The sequence below is a fragment of the Nelumbo lutea genome, chromosome 1, assembly GCF_056320005.1.
Source record: "Nelumbo lutea isolate HS-2025 chromosome 1, American lotus-T2T, whole genome shotgun sequence".
Classification (NCBI taxonomy): domain Eukaryota; kingdom Viridiplantae; phylum Streptophyta; class Magnoliopsida; order Proteales; family Nelumbonaceae; genus Nelumbo; species Nelumbo lutea.
In genome coordinates this window covers 124,291,663-124,316,936 of record NC_142684.1, presented here as the reverse complement: position 1 = coordinate 124,316,936, position 25,274 = coordinate 124,291,663, and the positions used below count along the sequence as shown (strand labels likewise).

Here is a 25,274-nt window from a genome sequence, read left to right as displayed (position 1 = left end):
AACCGAAAACTGAAATAGCAAAATACCAAAAAACCAAACCGATTTAACCAAAAACCGAAAAAACCAAACCAAAAAAACCGAAACCAAAATTTTTGGTTCGGCTATTCAGTTTTAACCAAACAATGCTCACCCCTAAACATAGTTGCAAGTTGACCTCTTCTATTACATTCCTTTAACAAGAGGCATAAAAATGTCCAAATTATCCATATAGTTACTTTTGACCAAAATGTTTATTTTCCAAAATTTCTCTTCATATCAATTACTACTCCAAACTTTTCCAATTTCTTTTCAAAAATTAATTTATTTTTTCAAAATTTCCCTTCATATCAATCGCTACTCTTATTTATTTTGTTGTTCATAAAGTTTATATTATTATTATTATTATTATTTTAAAACCAGCCTCAGTAGTAATTGCATGGATATTTTTGAAGCTTAAGGTACGTGATTTCTCTTCATATCAATCACTACAAACTTTTCCAATTTCTTTTGAAAAATTAATTTATTTTTTCAAAATTTCCCTTTATATCAATGGCTGTAATTCTTTAAACTCTCTTTTTTATTTTGTTGTTCATAAAGTTTGTATTATTATTATTATTATTTTTTTAAACCAGCCTCAGTAATAATTGCATGGATATTTTTGAAGCTTAAGGTAGGTGATTGCAATTACCCCCCGCCCAAGGTGCTACATTAGGCATCCAACTTTCCATGAATTAAACACAGCTCCCGTGAAAGACAAGGAAATTCATATTCACGATGATAAAAGCACACTCATTTTTATAGCGATCCATATGAGTAAACATATGGATCATTTTGAGTTGAAAGTCCAGTAGTAATTAAAAATCCTTTGATTCACAGGAATAAGGGTCTGGAATCGATGTTGGAAATAGTTCAACTGTATGGTTGGGTGGAATCAGAATCCTATTCCCATTCCTAGCAGAATGACATTCCCACATTTGAGGGAATGGGCATTCCCTCCCCCTCCCTTGGCAATGAGAATCCATTTCAATTAATTCTTGATTCCAATTCCAATTCCTGTCTTAAGCAAACATATGGGAGGAATAGACCATTCTGATCCGATTCTTATGAATTTTAATTTCAATTCCAATGAATCAAACAGGCCCCTAAGATATTATTATTTTATGTCAATTGTCAATGATTCGGAAATGCAACCATAAATTACAATCTTGGATCGACTCACATGCACACAAACGAATTGGTCTGCTGTAGCTATCCCCATGGAATCATGGATAGAGGAGGATTAGCCCGTCATGGATTACCGGGGTATTTTTTTTCCAGGGTGGCATCACCGAAGCATCACTATACAGCCAAACTCAACTTTTCCCTACACTTTCAGCTACCCCATTAGTTCTTTCATGTTAATTAGTTGTTAGACCAAGAAAGACATATTAGAGAATAAAAAACATAAGAATTATTAGGAATTTGTTGTTGGATCATCAGTTACATCATCTGCAAATACACAGATACCTCTGTCCAGTCCCATAGCAGATTTTTTCTTGCTTTTGGATGACTTACCAGATGATTTGACCTTTGTTAATGATTTTCTGCCCTTCTCTGCTTGCAATTCCAACCCCTTCTCAGAAGGCTTCCGCTTTCTTTTCAAGCATGTTACACCCGTATCATCTGCAATGGAGTTATCAATGGCTGCAAAGTACAGGCTATCACGTCAAAAAAAAAAAAAAAAAAAAAAAAAGAAAGAAAGAAAAACTATAGGAACATTCATAAACTCAAAAAAAAAAAAAAAACAGCAGGGATATAAACTTCAATAGGCAAAGAACTGTGTAACACGTGTATCTTTACAAGTTCATATTAAAAGAGTTAAAAGTCTGAAATTTGATACACTGTATAGGAGATGCTCTAAAGGTCAATTCAATTGGATGATCCCAACCACCTATTCTATAGACATCCACCTAAATGTATAGACCTCTTATCCCCCTTGGACTGCTCAAAATTTTCTCATAAGCTTCTAATATAACTCGTGTGAAATAGTTAGGACCATATGACATATGGATGAGATGATTTCTAGTCAAAGACAACTGCTTGTCATGATGTTTGCAGTTAGGCAGTTCAGAAAACATAGGAGCAACAGACACGTAAATTTCAGGGGACAGTTGAAATTGGTATTACATGGGAATTGGAATCAATGTGTGGCTGGAAACTTGACCTGGCAAAATGGAAAAAATGGACTCTGACATTTTTTGTTGGTTGTTAGGACTCAGAAAGGCACTTACTATTCAAGTAGCCCAAAGATATTGAATTCTAATAGCATATACCTGAAGAAAAATGTTTGAAGTTTTATTTTTGCCAGTAGGATTTTTGTATAGAAAATGCCATCAATTGTGTTAGTTGTTTATGTCAAACAAGTAAGGAGGAAAGGAAAACTTTACATGGAAGTGACCCTCAAAAAGCCATAGTATTAGAATCTGAAGCACGTCTGAGAGACATACTTTAGGTGAGTCCATGCAACACTGGTTGAAATCAAAGGCATTGTGATTTTCAATGTACTGTAACCTATATTTACCTTCCACTGGACTTGAAGCAGGATTTGTGATTTGCCCATTCTGTCCTGCCTCTTCTGAAAGAGCGGATCCAGAATGATTGCTGTCTGCCAACTTTGATGCACTTCTGATAAATTTCTCTTGTTCAGGAACATCTGGACAGGGAATTGCTGGCAAGAAACAAAGTTCTCCCTGTGACATATCAGAATCACTGAAAGCAGAATCCCTCTCCACCATCATAATATCAACCTCCTCATCTTCATTAACAACTGATTCCTTCACCTGTGGATTATTCCTTCAAATTTAAGAAAATAAAAAATAGAGAAAACAAATAAAATCTATTTAGTCAGTCTTCCCTTCTCACCTTCTCAGTTTCAGGAATCAAATCAAATTCATCTTCTCTTTCAATATACTCTTCATTTTCCTCAAGCTCTTTGAAATCGGGAGCAAATGCACTCCAGTTCTCAGTATAATCTTTAGCCCATATGTAAACCAATCCAGAAAAAGAAACTGAGACCACAATAGGATGCACAGGATGCCATACCAGATCTGTCAATGCTTCCTTGGGACCTTCAAGGATCTTTACCAGATGTCCTGCCCTGTCCCATATGTATATCTTGTGCTCCCCTTTGTTAGCAGAAGCACCAACCACCCACTCACAATCACCACTGAAACAAGGTGCTTTCCATTGGATCCTAGTGACAGAATCCTGAAACTCATGAAAAAATACCAAGCACCTTGACCCGACTGCCTTTAGCTTCTCAACACCTTGCAGCTCACCTATGGTACTGCACAGTTGATCAATAGCCCTTGGACCATCCTTTGGGGGGAGAAGATTCTCAAAAATTCTGATTGTCCGGTCATTTGAATTTGTAAGAAGGTACAGTCCATTCCTACTGCATACAATATTCTTAATAACTGCAGCACCAGGAACTGAAACAATTCCACGCACTTGAATGTCCTTGTAGTCAATTATAAGTATTTCTCCTCTGGAATTCCCAACATAAATTAGGTCCCCATACTTGCTAAAGCATCCAGCAGTTGGAGTAAAAGGAAGAGACCCATCTATAAACCTATTGCATGATGGCAGTACAGTGCCGGTGCCTGAATCAAACACAGAAGCTGGAAGCACAGTTGTGCTTCCAGTGTTCAAGTTGACAATGATAGGAGCAGATGAGAGTGGACATGCCAGGCAGACAGAGGGAGTGCTGGAACCAGGATGCAGACAAGCATGCAATGTAGTTTGATGCAGAGTTGTACGTGTAACCTTTTCACCACTCACAACGTCCCAAAGTGTCAAGGATTTGTCTGTGGCAGACACAAGTATGTAGTGACCATACTTTGACCAACAGACACTTGTTATGGGAGAAACACAATCTTTATCCCGAAGTTCCTTAGCTATCCCCCTGGTCTGAAAATCCCAGACAACACAGCTCCCATCAGAGCAACCAGCTGAACAAACAATAACAAACAAGCTATCAAATAGTGAATTGATAAAATCTGAAACCAGAGTCACCAGACCCAAAAATTTCTCAGTTAAGCTGAAAATTAAATGTCTGGACAAGATTTTTGTGCTTATGAAACTAAAAACCATTAAATAAAATAAGAAATTTTAGAACAAGCTACAAAGATATATAGTATCTACAAAAAATGGGGATGTTTCAAAATCCAATTGAATACGCATGCTGAGGTGAACAGGAGCACTCAGCATGTTTTTAACTATGATGTTTCAGAAAACATAGAATAACTTGACGAGGGTAATTCAGGTCAATTTCTAGGTCAAACTGATGACTTCAATGAATTTTAACATATATTACATAGACACATGCATAATATTACAATGCAGCCTATCAATAGATGGAAAGCATAAGAAAGAAAACAGGCATACTCTTTCTCATCATTAAATTCCACTAAATAGATCCATAAATACTAATTTTAAAGGTCATTTACTAAGACACCCCCAATGGTTTCATGTAAATACTAAGACCTACTGGTCCTACCCTATAGTTTGCATATTAATAAGACTCCCCCTCTATTCTGTAACCACTTTACTTGATGCACCTTTGTGTGTATTTCCATTTTGGAATGAAAGTAATACTAAAAAACAAAACGACAAAAAGTAAATAAAAAAGTAAAGAAAATAACAGAAGTAAAAACAAATGTATTTATTTTTATTTTTATTTTTTATTTTCTGTTTTCTTCTTTTGCTTTTCTTTTGAAGTTATTATTTTCTTTATTTCCCTATTATTGTCTATTTTATTTATTTATTTATTTTCTGTTATTTCACATTGGCATTTCAGTTATTTCTTTTTAATTAATTTGTTTGAACAGATGCAACGGTCAAAAGTCCCCAATTAGATTGCGTTTTAATAAATGATCCCTAATTTTTTAAGAGTCACCAATTTTCCTCTTCCTTCACTTTCCTTTTAATATAGCCAGTTGATTTTCAGACTTTAAATCATATACTCTAATGCCAAATATCACACATTTCCTTTAGATAGTTTTGTAAGACCTCCTGTAGTAATGCAGTGATCTGCCCAGTCCACACAGTTTGTTGAAGAAACCACATTTTAACAAATGGGACCAACTTCAAAACCAACCAATGAGTGATCTGATTCACATTTTGTTTAAGTTTCTAAGCTTAAACATGACTAGACATGGATTTATCTTGTTGCTAACCTTCAAAATAGTGGTTATACGTCAGTTATTCTAGATGCCATTCAATTCACTAAATTATTGAGTACACAAAAGTTTGAACTCCAGTAATGCACTCGGTGTTTTAAAAGCACAAGGCTCAAGGCAAGGCGCACGCCTTTTTAAGCAAGGTGCAAAATTACAAAAAAAAAGCTGAAATATAAAAAAAAGGTCAGAAAATTCAAAAAACAGCCAAAAAAATTATAAAAATGCAAAAAATTCAAAAAATATTAAACATAATGTTAATAAAAAATATAAACTGAAATTCTAAAATAAATGTTTTAAAAAACCTATTATCTAAATTAAAATACATAAACATAACATATAAAGCATTTTTTTCCTTAATTGCATTGCTTCAAGCATGTAAAACCCACAATCTCTTTTTTTCCTTAATTGCATTGCTTCAAGTAGCTAATGTGACACAAAACATATTGCATTCTTGATTCTATGAGTCGCCTTTGTACCATGCCCCTCGAGGCAAGCCCAAACAAGTCTATGTTAGGGTCTTCGCTCGCTCACCAAAGCTTCGACAACCCCCTATCTGCTAGTGTTGTTCATTCATTCATTGCAATAAAATATCTTCTTAAAAGGCAATAAAAGTTATAAAATCATTAATTTTTGTGAGAAATAAGAATTTCAGACCCTAACATAGACTTATTTGGGCTTGCCTCGAGAGGCGTGGTTGGGGGTCTGGGGGCAGAGCCCCCGGCCCAGCTGTTAGACTAAAAAAAAAGCAAAAAGCGCAAAATTTTAAAAAGGTGGACACCGCCTAGGCGTGCGCCTTTTGAAAGGGGTGCACCTAGGACCTGGCCGAGGCGCATACCCCAAAATGCGCCTCGCTTGTGTGCCTAGGCACGCCTTTTAAATCATTGGATGCACTTTGCATATCCCTCTCATTATTCATTCAACCACCTAAGGTAGGATATAATACAAAATGACTAGCTAAACATGCTGCATCTTGATGTTTTCTACCTTCATAGAAGTTCCATGAATGATAACATTTTGGAACTACCAGGTAAGATGAAGTACAAACAACAAATCTGGAGGAATGGGAGTGGCTTTGGTGGAAGTCATACTTCAAAATTAAAAACCCACTGACAGAACCATTGCAGGTCAACCGTTACTCTGACATGCTAAGATCCTTTCTTATGAAGACATTAGACTGCATGCCCTTTATATTTTATTTTTTGGATGATCTGGCATATGGTACAACAGATAGCAATAATGTCGACAAATGCCTGTTTCTTCTTGAAATAGTAAAATCTCAGACTGAGAAGTGTGAGAGTGAGGGTTTGAGTCCAAGAGCAGCCACTTGTAAAAATTGCCAAAGTTTAGGTTTGTATCAAGTCCACCCTCGTAACCCCAAATAACTGGCACCAACATTGGGTAATGGCCCTCTATTTAGTATTATTTTAAGTTATGGGGTTATCACAACATCAATAACATATAAAAGTTGCAACCATATACAGTTGTGCTTCCCTGTTTCCCAGATTTGTCTTACCATCTTGACAATTATGATAAATGTAAGATAATTAAGTGAAAATTAACTACTTAACCATCAACATCATCTGAAGTAGAGTAGTTGTGACTTCAAAATGGAGTTTACAGTCTTTAGACCATAGTCAAAGTGAGAAGAATGGAAATTTGGTAAGATTTTCAGGAGGTTGTGCCATTTAAAGTGGATTACAGATTGAGCAGATATGGGAAAATTTTGGAATTGTAATAGGTGCTGCAATTGAGAGTTAGGCTCTTTGTTAAAGTGTTGTGACTTCTTTAAAGTGCTTGAGCCTCAAAGTTTGGATTTTTTTTTTGCAATTATAAAAAAAATAATTTTTTTATTTGCTATTTCAAAATAATTCATTTTCTATAAGAAAAAAATAAGCATTCAAATTTGGTCAATTAGTACACCATATTCATAGTGAATGGGGAAATAAGCAAATGACGTAAAGATGTTTTTACATAGTAGGACAGGGTCATTCATTATTTCAGTGAATCATTTCTTTGGACAGAAGATCTGGTCATATTCAAGGCTTTGGTGGGGATCAAGCAAATGGGCAGAAGGCGAACACCCTTTATTTAGTAACCTGGAAAATATAAAGCCATTTAGGATTTACAGTACCAGAATTTATCTGGGAAAATTACTTCAAAGGGCATGATGGTTCATAACTAGCTTTTATGGGTAGCCTATCTGGTTTTTTGCCCCTAAGGCTATGTTTGGTTTGAGTGAAAAGGTATTGTTAGAGTTGGTCGAGTAATGGTAGCTTAGTCTTTTCATATGTTTTAAGTTATGTGATGGTGTGGCAATTCTGTTTTATCTTTTTTAATTCACTTGTCCCATACTTAAGTAGGGGTATATTTGACCTTGTACCCTAATTCTAATATAATAGAGATTATGATCGACTAGGAGGGTTAATCTCTCTAGTTCGACAACTTCTTCTTCTTCTTCACTCTCTCTCTCTCTCTCTCTCTCTCTCTCTCTCTCGGAACAGGACTTATCTGAACCATTGAAACATGATATCAGAGCACTAAATACAGGAGAAGAAGGCTGTGGTTTCAAGTACCTGGACCTACGATCTCCTCTCCTTTTCTTATTTTCTGGGCTGCAATCTGAGGTGCACAGGTAGAAGGCTGCGGCAGGTTTTTTTTGGTAATCCAGGACTGTCGCAATCTTCATTACAGGTGTTAGGAAGGTGCGGCAGCCCTAGGTTAGTGGTTCTAATACTGCTGTCACCATGAGTGACAGCCCTAGTGGTCGTGTGGTGGTGTTTGTGGTGTTCCAAACCCTCTACTGAGTAGTTTCAAGAGGGTTCTAGGTGGTTGCTGAATAACGGTTATGGTGGTTGATTATCAATAGTGATGCGAAGAAAAAAATTTTGGGCTGAAAGAGCGGCCGAATGTGTCTGAATGGTGGTTTACATTAAGTTTTTATTTTCTTCGATTGTGGTTGGTTGAGAGATTGCTGTAGGTGATGTGGAGGATAAACCATTGGTTGAATCTCCAGGGTTTGATGACTAGGAACAAGAAGATGCCTAAATCATGGCATGGTTGTGGAAAAATATGGAACCCAAGATAAGTGTCAACTTTATGCTCCTAGATAGAACCAAGGAAATATGAGAACAACCAAGAAACTTTATTCTGGACAGGATAATACTATGAGAGTATATCAACTCTATCAGGAGTACTTCAATTTGCAGCAACGAAATCAAACCCTAGAAGAGTATTATGATAGTATGAGGAACCTTAGAAATGAACTCAACGTCTATTATCCCCTAACTCCAGATGTTAAAATTCAGCAACAACAAAGGGAGCAACTGGATGTAAATAGATTCTTAGTGGGGCTGGAATCAGAGTATGAACCAGTTAGAGCACAAATATTGGGAGGTTTTTCTCTTCCTACACTTGAAGAAGTATTTGCTCAGCTTCATAGGATTTCATTGGGACCCATAGAGAATACCACAACGTTTGACAGACTAGTGTTTGTTGTAGTGAGAGGAGGTGGACTTGGTAATAGAGGGGGAGGAGAAGCATTTTGAGGAGGCCGCGGTAGTCCCGTGTTTGGTCGTGGTGGTGGTGGAGGTGGTGAAGGTCATGACTCAGGGGGAGGTCATGGTATAAAAAGAGAGAACACTACTAGAAAGTGTACATATTGTGGTAAAGACGGGCATACGATTAATTTCTGTTATGATTTACATGGTCCACCCTCTACATGGGCTAATCATGCGGTTGCTAATAGACAGATCAAACACCTTCCACGTCTACATCTGCTCCGGGAAGGAGATGATGAGTGTACCACGAGATGAGTATGAGAGGTTCCTTTAGGCCACTTCACAACATACCACTGCTACTCTTGCACACTCAGGTATGGCCTGTCTGGCATCCAAACCTTCCCACTAGATTATTGATTCTGGAGCCTCTGATCACATGACTAAGATTCCGGGTGTGTTTTCTTCCCTCTGAAACTTTCACATCACAAACCGTTACCTTGGCCAATGGTTCTTCTTCCCCCATTTGTGGTGTTGATAATGTTGACACTACATCTCTTTCTTTATCATCTGTTCTATATGTGCCTAAATTTCCATTCAACCTCATGTTAGTTAGTAAATTAACTAAGGCCCATAATTGCTCTATCGCATTTTACTCTTCATCTTGTGTTTTCAGGATCTCAAGACGAGGAAGAAGATTGGTGGAGGGCATGAGGCCGGTGGATTGTATTATCTTGACGGTGGTGGATCTTCAGTTGCACTTCGAACTTCCTTAACTCCTCTCCAATGGCATTGTTGGTTGGGACATCCATCTCTCAAGGCTCTCAAGCTATTGGTTCCTTCTTTGAGTCATTTGTCTTCTTTATAGTGTGAGTCGTGTCAGTATGGGAAACATCCTCAAGGTTCCTTCAGTCCTAGGGTTGATAATCGTATATTGAGTCCTTTTGCTTTAGTCCATTCAGATGTTTGCGGTCCGATTAAAATTGAGTCCTATAATGGTTACAAGTATTTTGTCATTTTTATTGATGATTGTTCAAGGATTACATGGATTTATTTAATGAAAGAAATGAGTGAATTATTTTCTATTTTTCAAAAATTCCATGCTGAAATATATATGTAATTTGGTGTTCCAATAAAAGTTATTCGTTTTGATAATGGTCGTGAATACTTTCTTACTTCCTTTCAACAATATTTGGAACAACATGGCATCACTCATCAGACTTCGTATGCATCCATCTCTCAACAAAATGGGGTGGTTGAATAAAAGAACCGTCATCTTCTTGAGATTGCTCGATCTATTTTTCGTCAAATGAACGTTCCTAAATGTTTTTGGAGTGACACAGTGCTTATTGCTTGTTTCCTCATTAATCAGATACCCTCCTTCATCCTTTACGATCGGTCTCACTTTTCTATTTTGTTCCCCACTTTGTCTCCCTTTCCATTAACTCCCCAAGTCTTTGGGTGTGTGTGCTTTGTTCATAATCTAAGTCCTGGTTTAGACAAGTTGGATGCATGCTCTATTAAGTGTATCTTTCTTGGCTATTATCGGACCCAGAAAGGGTATGAGTGTTACAATCCTATCACTCGGGAAGTCATTTGTTTGTCCTGATGTCACATTTTTTGAGTCCATGCCACTCTTCACGGGGCCTGATGTACTGTCCTCTTCACCATCGATCCCTCTTCCTCTTCCAGTTGGTGATCCCATTCTGGTTGTTCTTGTTATGTCTAAACCTTCACCTCCTCCAGTGCAAATTCATACTAAACGACCATTGATCTAGCACGTGTATACTCATTGATAGACACCGGCACCTCCTCCGACTTCTACCTCATCTATGGATCCTATAGTTGCTCCTGTCTTAGAGCCTTCTAAACTTGATCTTCCCATTGCATTACGGAAAGGTAAACGTAGTTGTACCTTACATCCCATTTCCAATTATGTTTTTGTCTCTCACCTTTCCACTTCACATCGCCAATTTGTTTCTCTGTTGTCCTCTATATCTATACCCAAGGATGTCCAGGAGGTCCTTACTTCATCGAGGTGGCATCAAGCAATGGAGGGACTCTCTGCTCTTCAACACAATCACACGTGAGAGCTCACCACTCTTCCTCCAAGTAAGCATGTTGTATGTTGTAAATGGGTGTATACTATTAAATATTACCAGATGGTAGTGTGGAACGGTTAAAGGCCCGATTGGTTGCTAAAGGTTATTCTCAGTTATATGGGGTGGATTATATGGAAACCTTCTCCCTTGTGACTAAGATTGATTTAGTTCATGTCTTAATTTCCTTGCCAATTATGTATGATTTGCCTATGTTTCATTTTGACATTAAAAATGCCTTCCTCCATGGTGACCTTGTGGAGGAGGTATATATGGAGCAACCACCAAAGTTTGTTGTTCAAGGGGAGGATGGTAAGGTACTAAGGTGTGTAGACTGAAAAAGGCAATTTATGGGCTAAAACAATCTCCTCGTGTTTGGTTTGGGAAGTTTAGTGAAATGGTGAAAAATTTTGGAATGAAACAATGTCAGGTCGACCACTCGGTGTTCAACTATGATTTTGAAGCCGAAAAGATTTTATTAATGGTTTATGTGGATGATATAGTCATAACTGGTAGTGACAGATTAAGGATTGACAAACTAAAGGCCTTTCTGTGAGACCATTTCCAAACAAAAGATCTTGGGAAGTTGAAGTATTTCTTGGGTATAGAAGTTGTTAGGTCAAAACAATGTATAAATTTGTGTCAAAGAAAATATGTTCTTGATCTGTTGGAAGAAACGGGATTGTTAGTTGTAAAACTAGTTGAAACACTCATGGAACTAAATGCTAAGTTGAGCAGTGATGCAGGTGAAATATTTGATGATCTTGGAAGATATAGACAGTTAGTGGGGAAGTTGAACTACCTAACTATTACCAGACCAAACATCTCCTTTGTTGTTAGTGTGGTGAGCCAATTTATGCAAAATCCTCGAGTACCTCATTGGGATGCAGTTCTTAGAATTGTATGGTACTTGAAGGGAGCTCTAGGTCGTGGGTTATTGTAAAAACCAGGGGGAAGACTTGAGATAGTTGGGTATACAGATGCAGATTGGGCAGGTTTAGTGTCTGACAGGATATCTACTACAGGTTATTGCACGTTTCTTAGAGGAAATTTGGTGATATGGAAGAGTAAGAAGTAGGCTGTTGTGGCAAGGAGTAGTGTTGAAGTTGAATACAGGGTCATGGCACACACTACATGTGAATTAGTATGGCGGAAAAATCTTCTGCAAGAGGTTGGATTCTCAATTTGCAAACCTATGAAATTGTAATGTAACAACCAAGCTGCAATCCACATCTCATCTAATCCAAATTTTCATGAAAGAACAAAACACATAGATGTTGATTTCCATTTTGTGAGGGAGAAAGTCCTTACTGGAGATATAAGCACAGAACACGTGAGTTCAGGTGATCAATGGGCAAATTTATTTACAAAAGGTTTGAGTTTAGGGAGAGTGAATTATATATGTAACAAGCAGGGATTATATGACATATATTCTCCAGCTTGAGGGGGAGTGTTAGAGTTGGTCGAGTAAGGGTAGCTTAGTCTTTTATTATGTTTTAATTTTTGTGGTGATGTGACAATTTTGTTTTATCTTTTTTAATTCACTTGTCCCATAATTAAATAGGGGTAAATTTTACCTTGTACCCTAATTCTAATATAATAGAGATTATGGTCGACTAGGAGGGTTAATCTCTCTAGTTCGACAACTAGGAGGGTTAATCTCTTTCTCTCTCTCTCTCTCTCTCTCTCTTTGAATAGGACTTATCTAAACCATTGAAATAGAAATGTTTGGTTTTTAGCCCCTAAGGCTATGTTTGTAAAGGTTTCCCAACTTCTCCTTTCCTTTCCCTTCTTTCAAGCCAAACACAGCCTAAGGGTTGAATATTGGTAATTGCTTACATTCTGGGGTCACATGGCACAAACAAGAGAGGTCCATCTCATTATATACAAAAACTAAAAAAATATATATGCTTTCACTTCTATTTACCTTTATTTTCTTTGAATATAGGGAAGGGGGCAGCGCAGTGCATGAGCCTCCCACCAATGCAGGGTCTGGGGAGGGACAGATGTACGCAACCTTACCCTATAAATACAGAGAGGCCTTTTCCAAGATTTGAACCCTGGTCACCCAAGTCGCAATGGAGCAACCCAACCATTGTGCCAAGGCCCACCCTCTTGGATGAATTTCCTCAACTTTCAAGTGAGTCTACTTTAATTAAAAACATAACTTCGACCTCCACTTAGTCAGTGGATACTCACCAAAACATGTCAGTTTATCAAAAATAAGGTAAAATACAGATCTATAATTGTAGAAATGCAAAAGCTAATGGGAAATTTTGGAGCAACAATCAGCTAGCTATATCCCACCAAATAATCAAGCCTTGGAAGAAAAAAAATATAAATCAATAGAGGCCTTTTGCAGAAAAAATGTGGACCATGGAGTATGAGTGCACTTATGACTCTTGTTTATTAAAAGGTTGGGAGCAATAACATGGTCAGATATTTGAGTAAGAATAAGGAACTGATTACATTGAATTTGTGAATAAGGTAATTATCAAAAAAAAATTGTGAATAAGATAACTAAAAAAGCTCTTTCCTCCCTCTTAGAAGCATCTGATCAAAGAACCTGACTAGAAATCTACCTAAATAACCTACTTGAGCATAATGATTTTGCTAGCACCCATGCCTTTCAAAATCAAATGGATAATTGAAATTTGGTTCTACTATGAGTGCTAAACAAATTACAGGAGGTATAAGCAGATAAAGTAAAGACAATTCACTAGAAAAATTCTAAGTTTCTTTTATTAAAATTGGTCCTTTTAATATTATGTAGAGTATAGAATATAGAATTCTCAAATCTCTGTAGAATATGAAGACATTAAAAATAAAAAGCAATTCTATAACGAAGTGGATCCAATAAGAGGAAGAGTTTTTTTTTTTTTTTTGGGGGGGGGGTGGACTGGTAAAGTAACTTTCATTAAAAATGCAGGCAGAGTACAACAAGCCCCCCAAGGAGAACACCTTGGACAAGCACCAACACCAACTGAATTACAAACTACAGCTCCCACAAACTCCTAGACCTCAACAGTATCCCTTGGTAATAACGTTGAAACCCCTTTGCAGCTGAAACCCAGGAAACCAGCTTCCCAGAAGGGAAAAAGAGTAAAATTCTTCCACTTCCTTAAAGGTCTTATGGAAAAGCATGCTATTTCTTTCAGTCCAAATAGTACTTATACTTGAAGTTACTGCAATTAGCAAAACTTTTAGGTTGAAAAAATAACCTAGAAATCGAAAGAGAAGAAGAGAAGAAAATAGAAGAAAAGGAGAGGAACGGGGCAAAATATTCTATTACTGCCACCCTAAGCAATATTATTTATATGTGTTTAACATAACATTAGGTAAAAGGACAAAAATGCACTGCTACCTATAGCAGTACAAGAAAGAAAGCATAAAGCAAAAAAATAAGCAACAAAAAACTGAACTTATGGGACCACAAGTAAATATATCAGTCCGGTCCATTGTATCACTACACTCCCCCTCAAGCTATGAATAGATATTGATCATTCCCAAATTGCAAAAATTTGATTCCAATTTGACTTTGGTGAAGAGATCAGCAAGTTGCATATCAGAGGCAACATAAGGCAAGCAAACATCTTGAGAAGCAACTTTCTCTCGGATAAAGTGACGGCCAACCACAATATGTTTAGTTATGTCATGCTAGATGGGGTTGTGAGCAATATTTATAGCAGCTTGATTATCACAATACAACCTCAATGGTTTCTCATACCCAATCCCTAGTTCCCCCAAAAGAGATCTCAGCCATAACACTTCAGCCAAACCATGAGCCATGGACCTGTATTCTGCCTCAACACTTGAACGAGCAACAACATTTTGCTTCTTACAATGCCATTACACTAAGTTACCTCCAACAAAAGCACAATATTCTAAAGTCGATCTTCTATCATCAACACATCCGGCCCAATCAGCAGAAGTATACACCTTGATTTTCGTATGACCATTGTTTTTAAAGAGTAAACCACGACATGGACATTTCTTCAAGTAAGCAAGGATTCTTTCCACAACCAATAAATGAGTGGTTCTAGGAGAACGCATGTATTGGTTGACAATACAAACAACATAGGAGATGTTAGGACGAGTAAGACATAGATAAAGAAGCTTCCCGACTAATCATTGGTACATGGCTTTGTCTTCAAGAGGCTCGCCCCCTTTAGAACTTATCTTATAATTCAATTCAATAGGTGTGTTTGCTGATTTAACTTCTAGTTTCCCAGTGTCCTCAAGGAGATCAAGGACAAATTTCCTCTGTAAAATGAAGATACCGTGTCTAGAGCGGGCCACTTCAATTCCCAAGAAATATCGTAGGTCACCAAGATCTTTCACTTCAAATTCCTTTTTAAGCAATTGTTTGAGAATCAATCTCATCAGCATCACAACCCTCATTGCTGAACCCTCGACTCTCTTCTCTTCAGTTTTCTTCAGGGAAGATCAAGATCATCTAGAGGGGGTAAGGGATCAGAATGTGAGAGTGATGTATCAACAGGAAAGGGGGGAGAAGTACCTGAATCTAGAACTACAGAGGAGAGAGGAACTGGCCTGGACTAATTATGAGCACCAAAATCAACTTGCCTCCACCTCCTATGGTAAACTCTCAACTCCCTACACCTCTGACAATCACCCTCATTACACAACTCTCCTTCAGAATAGGAATAGGCAGTGGAACTTCAAGATAAGGGCTATCCCTCTCACTATTCACCCCTTGAGAAGAAACACCTAGGTAATAAGGGACATCCTCAAAAAAGATAACATCCATGGACACAAACCAAGATCTAGAACAAGGATCAATAGCAGCAATATCCCTTTTGATTCTATGCATAACCAAGAAATATACATTTTGCAACCTTAGGATCAAACATAGAACGATGAGGTCCCAAATTTTGAACAAAACAAGTGCACCCAAAAACTTTAAGAGGATGGTATACAATTCTTTCTTAGGATGCAATAATGAAAAAGGAGATTTCATATCTAGAACATGGAAAGAGTGATGCGATACACAATTGCATTAATAGCATCCCCCCAAAAACAAATGGGAATATTAGAATTCAGTATAATACTTCTTGCAACTTCCAAGATATGCCTATTTTTTCTCTCAGCCACCCCATTTTGTTGAGGTGTATGGGACAAGTATTCTGATGAACAACCCCATACTAAAAAAAATATGAATTCAGGTATTTAGTGAAATACTTTTGGGCATTACTAGATCTAAAAATTTTGATTCTAACTTCAAATTGAGTGAGGACCATTTGATGAAAAGCACGAGTTAAGGTGGGAACTTCATCTCGAAAACGCATAAGATAAACCCATGAGAAGCGGAGTAATCATCAACAAACAATAATAAATACTTATACCCCCCATAACAAGAATATGATATGGCCCCCACACAATAGTATGCACAATTCCAAAAGGAGTATTATTTCTTTTATTACTCAAAAAATAGGAGGATCTACAATGTTTTGCAAGGTCACAACTCTCACACTTCAAAAAAGACATTTGAACTGACTTAAAGCAGGAAACAAGTTTTTTAAAGACCCAAAAGATAAATGACCCAAACGATTATGTCAAAGTATAATTTGACTCACAACTGAGAAACAAAAGACTTCGCAACTCCTTTATCACTTCCAGGTGGGTGCTCGAGTAGGTAGATTCCATTGATCTCATGGCTAGTCCCAATCACCTTCCTTGTCACCAAATCCTAGAAAATACAATGGTCAGGAAAAAAGGTTATTGAGCAAGTCTAGCTTCTTGTAAGACTATTGACTAAAAGCAAATTAATGCTAAACGTAGGTACATGCAAAACCAAGGACAAGGTAATGGCATCAGAGACTGATGTTTCCCTTGCCAGAAATAGGAACAAGGGAGCCATCGGCTATGGATACTTTATCTCTGCCTGAAGACAGATTGTATGAAGTGAATAATGAAGACAAGCTTGTCATATAATCTGATGCACCAGAGTCTATAATCCAAGTAGGGTTAGTATTATCTGGAATAGAGGCATGAAAACAATGGCTCTTGTACCTGAGTGGGCAAAAGCCGATGTGGAGGGAGGTGTAGTGGTAGCAAAGGTAGGCTGAGATGATCCTGCAAGTCCAACTTCAATCTACAACTAAGTCAAAGTTGCCCTGACTGCAACTAAGGCCTCCAAAGAAGCAAACTAAGGTCCCAGAAGGGAAGAACCATCTAATGTAATAGCTGCATTTGCATTTCCCTTCTTATTCCTGAGTCTTTCTGGTACAAGATTGGGATGAAGTTTCCAACAAGTGTCTTTTGTGTGCCTAGGTTTTTTGCAATACTCACAAAACACACCTTTCTTTCCTTCATTCTTCATCTCTTTCTCCCTCTCACCATTATACTTGTGTCTTGTAGCTGGCTAATGCTACCTACATTTGAGAATTTTTTAGCATAACCTTCCTCCTACTCTCTTCACTATACACTAGGGAGTAGGCTTGAGACAAGGTAACATTTTCCCTAGTGAGAAGTTGTTGTCTAACAATGTCAAAATTAGAATTCAGACCCGCAAGAAACTCAAAAACTCTATTTCTCTCAACAACTAATTATAAGTTGTTGCATCCTTATTACTCACCCACTCAATTGTTTCAAGGTGATCTATCTCATGCCCTAAGGATTTCAGAGTAGAGAAATAAATTGATACAGGTTTCTCCCCTTGCTTCAAATTGTTCACTTCAGTTTTCAACTCATAAGCCCTAGCCACATCAAGTGGTTATGAGTAAGTCTCTTTCATATTATCCCAAATATCCTTGGTTGTCTTTGCCCAAAGGTAATTTCTGCTAATATGGGACTGCATCAAGTTGCACAACTATGTCATCACAAGATAATTTTCTTGAATCCATTTTGCACAAGAAGGGTCTTCCTTGGTTGGTTCCTTAGTGTCTCCAGTCGCATAGCCTAACTTTCCCCTTCCTCCAATGGCCATCATGGTAGATTGAGCCCACTCCAAATAGTTTGAACCATCAAACCTGATTGTGGTAATCTGAAAAGGGTTGTTACCAGTCATACCAACAGCCCTTTCAGCACCTTCTCCAGGAGGTTTCTGTTCACTCCCAAAGAACTCCATGCTGAGCTTAACACAGAAGAAAAAGTACATACTTGGCTCCCCTTCCAAATAGAAAAAAAAAAAGAACAAAACTGAGAATAGGGACAACAATCCAGTAGATTTCAAAAAGAGCAGCCACTCACAGAGATTTCAAAAACCCTACCTCCTGTTACAAAACTTCAGGAGAGTTGAAAAAACTACCCAGAAACTTTTGGGCGGCACCTTCAATATGAGATTTGAACCCTAAATCTCACCTCAAATTAAGTTTTTCTCTGATTCTTCCCGACTGCTGGGCAATCTCCAAGAACAGAAGTGTCCTGGGCAAGCTTCGAACTCCATCAATCTCCAAGAATCAGGTCACGAAGAGAACTAAATCTCCAGCCGTATTAAAATCTCATGTATCCGGCTGGGAAGAGCTCACATGAGATTCACGAGCAGAAATAAACCTGCTCTAATACCAACTTGAAGTTACTGCTGTTAGCAGAACTTTTAGGTTGAAAAAACAACCCAGAAATCAAAAGAGAAGAAGAAAAAAGAAAAGAGAAGAAAATAGAAGAATAGGAGAGGAATGGGGCAGAATATTCTATTACTGCTGCCCTAAGCAGTATTATTTATATGTGTTTAACATAAAATTAGGTAAAAGGATAAAAATGCCCTGCTACCTATAACAGTACAAGAAAGCAAGCATAAAGCAAAAACTAAGCAACAAAAAACTGAATTTATGGGACCACAAGTAAATATATCAGGTCTGATCCACTGTATCACTGCAGTGGGGACGGGAGGTGAAAGAGCAATGGGGTGAAATATAATGCCACCAGAGACGGGAGGTGAAAGAGCAATGGGGTGATTTGTGTCCTCCAAAGCCTGCCCACACAACAAACAAATCCGGTCGGGGACCTGCACCCCTCTTCTAGACAGATTTACTCTAGTTAAACATCAATCCAGGGTTGCTGCGCACACCAAAGCATAAATTTTTTGAGGGAGAAATAGGATTCCAAATTCTAGAAGCTGGTGCTGCAACAAGGTTTCTCTCTGAAGGCTTGAGAGCAAAAGAGTTGACTGAAAAAAGTCCATCAGAATTCCAGTTCCAGCTCCAACTGTCTTCACTACTTGTGTACACAACCTGAACTGAAACAAGCTCGAGTATCTCAGCAAGTTTAACATCTCCAAGTCCTGAAAATTCCTTCAAAATGATACCAGATTACTGTCCTACCATTAGCCACATAGCAGTCTGCCACAGCTGCATCTTGGTTATCAGAAATCTGAAACAACTGTAGAAATAACTCTGAAAGAGGGCAGTTTCTACACCAAGGGTCTTTCCAAAAAACCAGCCTATCACCATTACCCAACTTAGGGCTGAGACTTCTGCCGAAACTTGGAAGAATGTCCATAATTTTTCTGCAGATTTGAGCAGCCTAAAGAGGAAAACAAGGAAATAGTTGTCCAATCTCCTCTGTCCATGCCATACTTAGCAGCAATTAAATCTCTCCACCACTTCCTCTTTCCACCCCAAACCTCCAAATCTATTTTCTGAGCAGAGCAGTGTTAAATACCTTCAACCTCCTAATCCCCAGCCCTCCTTGATCCAATGGAGCATGAATCTGATCCCAATTAACTAAATGGATCTTTTTTCCTCCTCCCAACCCTTCCACAGAAAATCCCTCTGCAACTTTTCTATTTTTTGAGCCACTTTCACCAGAATCGGATAGAGAGGGTGTTCTTTAAAAGATTGATCCTTCCACCCAGGGACAAGTATTTAGCTTTCCATGAAGCAAGTTTCTTTTCTAGACGCTCCAGAACAGGATCTCAAATCAGAGTTGAGGTGCATTTAGCCCCCGGAGGGCGGCCTAGGTACTTAGTTGGCAGATAACCCACTTGGCATGCGAGAACCTCAGCCAAAACATCAATGTTCTCCACATTTCCCAGAAAAGGAAGAAATTTAGGTTTTAAAATAGAAAACGTGGTAGGAGAACAATGACCCAATTGAGTAAGCTGGGATTGCAATGCACAATGAATTAATACACAACAAAGAAACCTTAGGAGCAGGGCAAAAGCAAGTAGCAAACACCAAAATAAGCTAACAATGTTTGGAAAAAATGTAATGAGAAAGGAACCATTTTGAAGGAAGAGGGGTTTAATCAGGTAAAGGCCTAAAGGATAATCTCCTCAATCTCAAAAACAATGAAACAGAGCCACAATTATTACAATCCTTTAAAAAAGTTAATGGGTTACACCTAAAAGGAATATTTCACATCACCATGCCCTTTTCAGTAATTCTCCCAATTTATTTGATGTGAAGGATTAATAGCTTTTGATTGCCAATCCTCTCTGGTTCAATCTCATGCTTGGGGTGGGGGTGATCCTGCAGCGGCAGTCATAGATCATCATCAATGAGTCATGCAATGGGCTCAATCCCACTATTAACCTCCCCATGTCCCTTTGCTCAATAGCATAATAACGTGAACACCGGCAGTCTAATATTAAGTATATTGAATTCATAAAAAGCCGACAGACATCAAAATAATAAATTAAATAAAAATACAACGGTGAATTCAAAGTTATAACCTGCTTTATCTGCACTCCAAAGGAAAAACACAAAAAAAAAAAAAAAAACATTAATTGTGCAAATTTGAAATTAAGCAGTTAAGTTATACTTCTAGACGTTCTGTAAATATCAACCCCGATTATGAATCAATAATATCAACCAAAGAAAAGCTAATACAAAATGGAAGAGTAAAAAATCCAATCTTTCTTGCCATCTATGTTTCAGCTACATTGTCCATTAACTTTCTTTCCATTGTAAATAGAAAACTAAAAGGAAGCAGCAGAAAATCTCCCCCCCGCCCCTCCCAGAAAAAAAGGATTCAGAGGGTTACCAGCGAGAAGTGTTCCGCGGCGATTAAAGGCGATACATTTCATGACTCCATGTTGCAGGAACTCTTCTATCACTTCTGGAAAATCTCCCTGCAAAGGATCTTCACAGACTCACAAAATGCATGAGTCCTTACAGAAAGAGTTGAAAACAAGAGTTACAAGACTGAGGAAAAAGGAAGAAAAAAATCCGAGAAAGCTCACCAATTATTGAGACGTTCATGATGAAGAAGGAATTTCCGCTGCACGGGTTCTAGAAAATCACAGAGTTCTTTGCTTCATGTCTACGAAATCCATATGCCCTAAGAAAAAATTTTAACTTATGTAAGCAACAGAAGCTTCAAATCCTCGGAGGTCTAGCGTTTGGAGGGAATAGATGAATTCGTTCGCACGGTAATAAAAAGTGAGATTTCCTCTTTTTAAGTGGATACTGCAAAAGAGTGAAGATCGACGATATTTGCTCGGAAAGACAGAATCCTAGTCAAGCGCAACCCTAGCCATTACCCGACCCTGTCCCCAGACCCCAGTTTTCCGTGACGAATCGTGAGTGGGGCAATCGAGATTCCTTCTCCTTCAACCCTGCCAAATTTGAACTACGCATTAAACATGGAGTTCTAAGTCGTAAGAGGAGTAGATTTATCCGAATGTCTTGGGGCAATGGCATCGTTCTTATGCAATTTCCTTCGAAAAAGAGCGTTGACCCGATGTGACCCATATATAAATTAATCAAATTCTTTCACAGTTTCGCAACAACATCAGCAATTCAGTCATCCGCACGCACATCCTGATTGGGCTTTCCACGTGGCGAAAAAATTTCCTTCGGCTTCGTGTTCCATTTATCTCCATCGTCATCGTGTTCCAATGGGTACTACCACTGAGAGCCTCCATCTATGGAATATGGAAGCCCAAGCGTTGGCCATCTCCCTGAGGCTGGAAGTATTCATTCTCTTCCTGTTTCAGAGAAGCGTTTATCAAGTTAAATAGGGGTTGATTTGAAAATTGAAATGTCTTAAGCAACAAATTTTACCACCGGACAGAAAGCTATGGGATAGAAGATCATATGCAATGGGAGACTTGTACACCCTATAAGGATATACAGTGTACTCTTAACAGCCTTTAACTATACAAATCTCTGAGAGAAATCCAACGATTTTAACCTAATAAGGGGTGGAATTGTGGTTTATGGTTAAACTCAGAAGTCAGAACCATACGTATTAAATGGGGTTTGTCTGCTCCAACTCCAAGGGTATGATGCTTTTGGAGGTTTTCAAACGAAAAAGAGCTTTTTTGTGTAAATAAAATTAAGATGACGCCATGGGCTCATGGTCATTCATTGTCATTCACTGCCTGGGAAATCATATAATGTCATTGAGTCTGTGCTAACAACACCCACATGCAATAGCATTCCCTGTTCGAGAGTGGTGCATTTCTAGCTCCTAACCAATTCTTCTGACAGTAAACCTCAGAAACACTGTGCCCTCAACGTGCTTGGAGGGCTCGTTTTCACCTCATAAATATTCCCCTTGTTAATCTCTGACGGAGCAAAATTTGCCAATATTCTTTTGTATGTATCAAAGATATGAAGGAAAATATGATCTCCAAGCTCAGATCAAAGTGTAGCCAGTATAAAAACAGTAATCCAACAATGCAGCAGCTTCAGTAAGCTTGTTAATGGGCAAATGCCAAATGGAATGGAACAGTTCACCTATGCCCGGTAGTGAAGTCCTGACGCCAATCGTATTCAGATGAATTTTGATGGATCCATCAAGAAATCAGTTTCCATAGCGCGCGTTTGGCCTATAATATTACCGAGTGTCGGTCTTTATAGAGGTTGGAACGGATATGAAAAGGGTCAGACTCGCAGATCTAAAGTGAATAACAGTTGAGCAATATGGAAAGGGGCAAACCACCGCAACTTGATTCTAGTAATAATCACTTGAGTTTTGACTCAGTTTGACGGAGCAAAGGCTGTGTTTATTTGCAATGCAATTCCGAACCGGATATGAATTCTGCACCCAGGTCAGTTTTGCATTCATTTGTTTGTGACTATAATTTGTACTTTTTTATCTCACTTACATTCATTAGCAGTGCAAATTTTGCATCTAAGAAAATGATGCAAAAGTTGCACAACCAATTCCTCTTACCTTAATTCTCTCATAAAGTGGAATCACTTTCTGATGCGTGTGAGTTCCTCCTCTTCTATAGTCTTCTCTCAAGTCTCAAGTCTCCGTTTTGGATTGAAGCCTCTACATTACAATTCATAACTGCAATGGACTGAGCGACCTAGCGTCTGTATCATCTTCTTTATGACTAAATGCATTCAAGTTGGGCGTCGACTTAGTGTCTGATTTAGCATCTGTAACATCTTCCTTCAGCGGTAAGCTTCTCCACCAACTCTTCCCTCCACCCATGCATGCCCTTCTCCGAACCTGAGTTTCACTCCACCCTCTAACATCTTCTACTACAAACTCCTTACCCCCTCCATTTGTCTTCTACCCAGCATCAATGTTATCCCCTTCCATTTGTCTTCTAGCTTAAAAAGAATTCCCTGTTCCTTCTAGTCTCTCTGTTTCCCCGTACCGTTTCTTGAACCCAGGTCCCCACAGGGATCCCATTGGGGCGTGGATACAACCATCTTCTTCACGTGAGGACTTGCTTTTACTGAGGATGACATCAAAAGGTAAAGAAGTCGCCAACATGCCAATTATTGCACATGACACTGAGTATATAGAATCCATATTTGCACATGCAGTTAATGTAGGGTAGATGAACAACCCCCCAGCTTTGAACCTATCGAAGGCGGAGCATGTTATTGGGTTGACATTAAAAGGACGCATCTTCCCCCGTCAACAAGTTAATGAAGAGACTCTGGCCAACTATGTTCGTCGTTTACAGTGGACAACATTAGGAGCAGTGACCATTCGTTTCTTGGAAGGAGGCAGCCTTACAACGACTGTCTTATTGCATTAGAGGGAGGGCCTTGATTTTTTCGTTCGAGATGGATTCTCCTAGAAGAATGGAGCGATTCACATATAGGAACAGTTGAAAAGGTCTGGACCCAGAGGGTCTAGCGCAGTGGGTACCATCGTCCCAAACCAAGAAAAAATTCCCACTGGCTAGCTACTGAGAGGCTTATACGTACACAAAAAAAAAATATCATCGGCCTTCGTAAACCTCTCCTCACAGGTCAATTTATCTTTTATCACGGTAAGCCAGTCTGGCTCCATTTTTATTACGAGCAGCTCCCCAGGATCTATGCCAACTATGGCCTAATAGGACATATTTGGAGTAACTACAAATGGTTAGACCATTCTATATCGGACTACAAGAGTTTTCTTGAAGGCCGTTCAATAGATTATCCTGGAGAATGGCTCAGAACTGAATTTCGGCCTGAAAGCCAATTCAACTTGCCAGTATACTCTCCAGCCAGATCGAACTCTCCCGGAGTCTGCAAAGTTTGCCACAGTGAGCAAGGTTCAAATGAAGATTTCGAGGACAGTTCCGGTGGCCGTAAGTGTCATTGTGTCGAGCGTAATTGCAATTTGCTAGTAGTAGTTTCCAGCAGATCACCATCGCTAATGCAGCCGGATTTCGGTGAAGGGCAGCAGTGTCAGAACACTAATCATTCACAACAGACACTTGGCAAGTTACAACTTGATGGAGGCCCATCACAAGAAAGCCCATCTCACCCCTAGGGGCAGCAGCTCTAGGATAAGGCAAGAAGTCAAGATGGAGAAGGAGCTGAGAACCCAAGATTATCAAGATTAGTCCAAGAAAGATAAGCAAGAACAACTCAAGACTCCCAAGACTATCAAGATTAGCAAGACTCCAAGCATCATCAAGATTTCCAAAGACTTCCTAGATTTAAGCATAGAGGACTACCAAGGAGATCGGACGGTAGAAGATCAAGCCCAAGAATTCCAAGAGGGTTCGACCTTATCAAGACAGCTCAAGAGGATCAAGATTCATGTTCTTTCCTAATTATTTTACAATTTCTCAATGTATTATAAATACTGCTATTTCCCAAAATTATTAATCAATTCATACTTCAGATTTTCATAGTTTCTTCTAGTTCTCTTCTTTGAGTTTTCGCCACCTTTTCTCTCTCTTAGAGAATTCGGTGTTCTTCATTAAAAGCTAGCGATCACCCGGTGCTTGCATAGCCAGCTCCGGTTTCCATTGCTTCCACGATGCGTCAGGTGGTATCAAAGCAGGGAGTTCGCCCAGTCAGATGGCCAACCAAGACGGTAGCAGTCGCAACCCACCCCGTGACGAAGATCAGGGGTTCCCAGTTGTTTGGAGAGCGAATGAAGAATAGCACACAACCACACGTAACATCGAACAACAGTTGGCAGAGGTGACTGAGCAACTACAAACCTTGTTACGGGAGGTTGTCCCACGGAACCGAGAAAATACACAGCAGATCGAAGGAGACAACCACGACAGACCACCCGTCGTTACTGCGTCCCGATGTCCAATTCTTGCGATGACAGTGATGATGGTTTTGAATTTGGTGGTGCTCTAGTTCTTCCTGACAACGACA

At 38.8% G+C, this 25,274-nt stretch overlaps 1 protein-coding gene across 6 annotated transcripts; it reads right to left on the bottom strand.

Annotated features, from left to right (window-relative positions):
• Positions 1-1,406: 1,406 nt before the first annotated feature.
• LOC148877316 (protein RBL-like) lies at positions 1,407-23,196 on the bottom strand. Of its 6 annotated transcripts, XM_088984839.1 has the most exons (7): positions 20,936-20,974; positions 20,737-20,835; positions 20,118-20,222; positions 16,389-16,501; positions 2,881-3,968; positions 2,540-2,798; positions 1,407-1,662 (listed from the first exon to the last, which is right to left on the bottom strand). In XM_088984839.1, exons 4-7 carry the CDS (start codon positions 16,465-16,467, stop codon positions 1,433-1,435), a joined length of 1,656 nt encoding a protein of 551 aa, XP_088840965.1. In that variant the 5' UTR covers positions 16,468-16,501; positions 20,118-20,222; positions 20,737-20,835; positions 20,936-20,974; the 3' UTR covers positions 1,407-1,432. The 6 variants fall into 6 exon arrangements, with proteins under 6 accessions (XP_088840965.1, XP_088840959.1, XP_088840962.1 ...); XM_088984833.1 differs by lacking the exons at positions 16,389-16,501; positions 20,118-20,222 and adding an exon at positions 22,876-23,196 and having other exon boundaries at positions 20,936-21,682; XM_088984836.1 differs by lacking the exon at positions 20,118-20,222 and having other exon boundaries at positions 20,936-21,418.
• Positions 23,197-25,274: the final 2,078 nt, after the last annotated feature.

Excerpts from the sequence above, each read along its gene's own strand:
- LOC148877316 (XM_088984833.1), bottom strand. Across the intron at positions 3,969-20,736 it reads CCGCGGAACACTTCTCGCTG|CTGGTTGCTCTGATGGGAGC; the intron begins GTAACCCTCTGA and ends TTGTTTGTTCAG. Across the intron at positions 1,663-2,539 it reads TGCTTCAAGTCCAGTGGAAG|CCATTGATAACTCCATTGCA; the intron begins GTAAATATAGGT and ends TGTACTTTGCAG.